Source organism: Carassius auratus, unplaced genomic scaffold (assembly GCF_003368295.1).
Source record: "Carassius auratus strain Wakin unplaced genomic scaffold, ASM336829v1 scaf_tig00005957, whole genome shotgun sequence".
NCBI lineage: Eukaryota > Metazoa > Chordata > Actinopteri > Cypriniformes > Cyprinidae > Carassius > Carassius auratus.
Window position 1 is genome coordinate 75,767 of NW_020523718.1, and position 6,000 is coordinate 81,766.

At 33.3% G+C, this 6,000-nt stretch overlaps 1 protein-coding gene across 1 annotated transcript in view; it reads right to left on the reverse strand.

Moving 5' to 3' along the window:
- Positions 1-5,030, reverse strand: part of LOC113071109 (probable lysosomal cobalamin transporter) — a 62,151-nt gene extending 57,121 nt beyond the window's left edge. Inside the window, exons 1-2 of the mRNA XM_026244472.1 lie at positions 4,917-5,030; positions 3,157-3,333 (exon numbers count right to left, since the gene is read on the reverse strand). Coding sequence (XP_026100257.1) covers positions 3,157-3,333; positions 4,917-5,024 — 285 coding nt within the window. The 5' untranslated portion in view covers positions 5,025-5,030. The remainder of the gene's footprint in view (positions 1-3,156; positions 3,334-4,916) is intronic.
- Positions 5,031-6,000: the final 970 nt, after the last annotated feature.

A 6,000-nucleotide genomic window follows, 5' to 3' on the forward strand; every position in this document is an offset into this window, starting at 1 on the left:
ATGTTATAATTAACATCTTTGTAACAACCTTTTGAATGGTAGTGTGGCTAACAATTGTCACTGCATCAGATAACAAATGACCAGATAACGTTACATACAGTAACACAAAGTTTAAATATTATATTCATTTATTTATATACAATGAAGCCTTTAAAATAAATCCCAAGTCCAATATGCTTCCTTTATAGAAGCATGCTGGCTATCCAAAAAGAAACAAATGGAGAAAGGGGACAGGAACTCACTAGAAAATGAGTCAACACACGAAACAAAACTGGATTTTTTTTTTATTTTTTTTTTAATGTTCAAATACTTCTTGAGGCCTCTGTAGGCGCCACAAATCTGTCTCCTGGTTTAAGCATATCAGCTTTGTGCGTTTCTAAAGAGCACCCACAGAATAACAAAGATCTGTAGAATAAAACAAGCCTGATTTAACAACAATTTATCGAGAAAACTCTAGCACTGCGACAAGTTTAGTGTTTGAGAGTACATCCTCATTAGCCAAACCCAGGCCTGTCAATCATTGCTGTAATCTCTTTAGGGCAGAGAAACAGAAATAAACCTACAGAGTCCTACGTGCACAGGCTGCATTAAGAAGATGTTTAGTCGGGAAGGTTCCTCTGCCCATTAAGCCAGCTTACTCGACTGGAGGAAGAGATACATTTGATCGTCACATCAGAAAAACGGATTACCGGAAGGCCGGAGCCAAGGAGATCGCTGCCATAATCTTACGTGTTTATCCAAGACTTGATGGCTCCTTCCATCTCAACCTCCTACAACAAAAAGCACCTGTCTGCCTGATTTATTCTGCGATGTGAATCACAGCGATTATCAAACGACATTTTCCCACTCATTTGGGTGAGCGTATTTCATCAGAATTTCCTGTAATCTTCCTAGAACAGTTAGTTAAATACTGTTCTGCACTCTGTAACAAGGGCAAATTAGTTTTCTACAAGTCAATAGCAAAACTTAGCATTTTTGGGATAATTTTGGACGGTTAAAGCTTGGGTAAGGCTAAGAATTGGCGCAAAGTTTCCAGATGAATAGATTTTGAACCGCAAATAAATGTAAAGAGATTCATCAATATTAAACAAATTCACAAATAGAATGAGATCCACAAATAGAAAGAGTTTATTCAGCCAAAGTTGTGTTTGCGACATAAAAACATATTTGTGGATTTATTTGAATATCTTATTTTTTATAATTTTAATATTTAATATTTGTGATTCTCTTCAAGTTTATTCGTGGACAACAATTGCAACCATTTTAACCCCACATTATGGTTTACCTGCACAAATAAAAAAACAAATGTACTCACAGGTTGCACAATTTGAGATATTATTTATATTCATTGCACAAATGTTAAATACTTGTAAAAATCTACATGAGCAATAGTTTACCTTAGTAAAACCCGCTGATAAACCTAAGAAATATATATATTTTTAAACTGCTATATAGGGCTTTTACAACTTGAAATAATTAACCCTAGGCATTTTTATGCCTGGATTATCTTGATTTATATTTTACACAACAATAAATTAATCCTGGGATTAATTGTGCATTCCTAATGTTACTTGCATATTCGCGCTGACATTGATTGTATGAATAAAACATGTGATCTGTTTACAAAACGGCACATTTTGGTATTATCAAGTACTATCAAGTTTTTTTTTTTCTGAATGGACTTTTCAGATTATAAAGGCAAGAATAAAACAGTCTCTGCTTCACTCCAGTTCACATAATCTCTGTGTATAGTGCTGATCTATTCACTACATTACACTACAGTGCTCTCTGACTCAAGATAATCTATGCATTTTAAAGTGTTTTAAGGAAGGGTGGTACAGAAAGATCAGCAGCTTCATCAGAGATCCAATTAACCTGACAGAGTCACTGAGAATCTCCTTAGGTTAACCTCCTCTGCCTAGTCAGATGATCTCTGATATGATCGAGCAAGTCTCGCTTCTTCAGAACACTTCAAAACCATCAACTTCCAATTAGCGAAATGAAACCAGCAATGAATCTCGTCTCATTCTGATGAAGTCATATCTAGTCTTGACCTCTACAAGCCCTTTTTAACAATCCTAGGGCTGATCATTATCTCAAATGAAAACCAGGCCAGCACCGTCTGTAGATCTCAATTTATTATGGACAACACACTTTGAGTAGCCTGGTGAATTATTTACTGCAGGTGTGATATTTCTGATGTATTTATTCACAGATAAACTGTTTCTGCGGACAACTGTTAAAAGTCAAAACATGTTTGACTATTAAACAATGTAAATAATAGTAACCTCATATCTCACCCAAATCCATACAACAATCTATGTGTTTGGCAAAGACATCCTGAAATTAAAAGTGAAGTAATGTAATGCAATGTAATCGAATACAAATACCAGAATTTAAGGCCTCAGGCCACAGTTAGCGCAAAAATTTAAATAGTGTAAACCCCTATGATTTTCATTTTAGAGAAGATATTATGCTGAGGTGCTTTTCCTATTCAAAAAGTGAATGAAAGGTTCAAATTAGATTTGAGTGCTACAGAAAAGTGCCGAATGAACAGTGAATAACAGTTTAAATTTCAACCTGCCATTCGACTTCAGAAGACTTGCAAAAGTTGTCTAAATTACTTTTGGTAAGAGTACATTGTCCATTTTAATGTGCTTTCATTGTATGCAGGAACCAAGTTACATGGAAGTTCTAAGTGAAGCACTCATTAAAGATCTCATGTCAGAGGAGGTAATTCTATGCTTAATTATTCATTATCCGTGAGGAAGAATGGTGGTCCTGTGGTTCCATTAATTATGCCATTCAGTTACCATAGTAACCACTGTCTCATTAGACCATTTGAGTCTCAAAGTAAAAGTTGAACTCAAACATAAATTGATTGAATAATGGAATGTTTCAGGAAAGAAATGACATTGTTTTCACAGTGGTGAGAGTAAACTACTAATAGCAATAACACTCATTCCAGACTGTCAGTCTCTTATGATTACTTTGCTTATGAACGATGAAAAAACGAACAATGGATCAAGAACATGGATAATGGAGCTTCAGGCACAGATCTGAGTTTTATATAATTTCCTGCAAAGGATCAATAAAGTATCTACAAACAAACGAGTTTGAACAACGAACAACCTTTCTATACAGGAATATGGTTACCTTGTAAGTGCCATTGGGGTGCTTCATGAAGGACACTAGGAAGATATCAACAGGAAGAAGGGCCGATGTGATGAGCGCAATGGCCAGAGCGCATATCGCAGTGATGGTGGAGATAACCTCGCTCTCCTGTCGGCTCTGATATTTCCGGATGTAAATCCAGCAGAAGGCCAAGATGACCTGAAGATACAGGGGACACTATGAGATTTGCATCAAAATAATCCATTTAAATTAGTCTCATGATTTCTGAACCTAAAGGCTTTGGATTAAATGCTTAAAATTAATTTTGTATACAAACAATTAACTCTGTCTATGTACAAATCTCTTGTACAAAAATTTATTTAATTTATTTAATTTATTTTATTATTTCTGGACCAGAGAGCAGGTAAGAATATTAGAGATATTAGATAGTCATAAATGTATCCTTCACATGTTTAGCACTTAAAAAACAAAAAATACAGTTTACCGTTTTTAAATTTTTTTATAATTTCTATATAATTTTGTGATCATTTGTAATAATTGTGTGACACTATTTTAACAGGCCTTAATCTCTCTGGTGTCAAATCGATGTGTGTTATGTACTTATATCATACAACTGGACTTTTCATAATTTAAAAGCCATGCATGCACTATTAAGATAACTCAAAATGTGTTTCTGTATTGCACTTCTGATCTAGGAGCCAATAGTTCTTCTGTCAGAAAGAATAAGAAAGACCTGCCTGAAGATTTAGAAGCCACTGAGACAGTTGTCTCTGAAAAGCATTACGTTGTATCTCGTTAGAAACAAAACAAAACAAAGAAACAAACAAAAAAACTAAGAGGAACTTGTTTCAAGTGAAAGGTCGTATTCCAAACACATCCTCCAGAAGCTCTTAGGATGCAGCTAAAATGAGCTTGTGATTACGGGATGCTGTTTTCAGACAGGATCAATTAAGAGCCCTGTGCCTATTAGATTCTGCTTGAATTGTTGGTCAGATAATGACCCAAAGCTCTGCATTTAAATCAGGATGCGGCGAACCAATTATATAAGAAAATACTTGCTAAACTTGAGCAGGATGCACTTTAATTAGAAACTTAAGGCTCTGGCAGCACTTCAATTAAACACCTCGACCAGGCAGAATAGAAACAAATTACATATTTAAAGGTGAGGTATGTCTGTACCACTAAATGGAATTGCAAAAATAATAACATTTCCTGAACACTTATCAGCCACTGGTCACCAAACAAGTTAGTCCCGCCTCAAACAAACAAGCTATTAATAAAATTACTAGAGTAGCTGTGTTTCTATTTGGGGGTGTGGTAGGGTGGGGGGGTGGCATATTGGATTGATAAGTAAATATACATTACTTATCAATGTATATTAACACCTTCATATCTGAAATACTATGAACCATAAAAAAACAATCATTTGTGGCTTAGATATTTGTGACCCATATAAATATGGCAATACAATTAAATGATACATTTACTTGCATGTAGTTGTAACATTACTTTAATCTGAACTGCACTATATTATATTATTGAAATTTGAGGGTCTATTTCTTCGTACTTTAGAAAAACAGTTCAGTAAAAGTCTATAAACATACCGTTACTGTAAACATAAACAGGTTTATGATATGACGTATGTAACCAAAATAGTTAAGTTAGATAACGTTAGGTCACAAAGACCAAAATAACAAGTGACTGAAAATACGCGGGAATACCGCGTCTAACAACGTAATACTAGTAAACACAAGTTCTAATGGATCATTAATGTATCTCACCAGTAAAACAATAGTGAAAATAGACCATCCGAGCACAGATTCAGAGAGTAACGCTACAGCCGTCTCCATGACTGCTTCACTTCCTGCAACACAACTGACGCTCGCCATGTGACCGGCGACGTCACACAACGCATGGCTGAGATAGTCTGGCTCAAAACAAAACAAACAAAAAACAATTACAATTTTTATATTTTATATACATTAATGACAACTAGATTTGAATAATTCTGAATTGTAAAAAGCGCTATATAAAATAATGGCGAGTTGACTAGATTCGATCATTTCATGTTAGAAACGGAAGAACTTTTTTAAATGACAAGATAAATAAAAATGTCAGTGTAACAAATAAATAGGTTTAGTCACGGAATAAGACATTTCTGGATTTCATGAGTCGCATTGAATTGTTTTATTCGTGGGGTATTGTATTTTTCTTTTATTTTCGTTTTGATCCATTTTAATTTGTATTCCTTTACTGTTTTTGATTCTGTGAGCTAAATGCACGTTTGTTGAATTGTAATTAAATGTGTATTTTTCAACTGGTTAAGGGTTTTGCTATGAAAAGTAGTTTGAATAGTTTGATTGAAAAATGTCAAATTATGCATTATGAGGTTTAATACTCTTATGAGTATTATGAGAAGGCCTACTCTTGTAATACTCTTATGAAATACATTATTTTATGATATATTAGTGGACTAGACTCTAAAGTAAATAAAATATTGGCTAGAATATTTCTAAAATAGAAACAGCAGGTTTCAGGGTTTTTTTCCTATACCAAGATGACTGGTATTAATGAAAAGCATTATTTTATTTTATTTACCTTCAACAGTTGCAAAATCATTCTGTTTAGTGAACTCTGGGCAAGTCTGAGTTTAATTAGTCCAAAAATAAATACCTAAAGCAAAAATAATATAATAATAATAATAAATTATATATATATATATATATATATATATATATATATATATATATATATATATATATATATATATATATATATATATATATATATATATATATATATATATATATTATTAAGTAACATTTTATACACAATGTTAATTCAATGTGCTTAACATAAAAATAT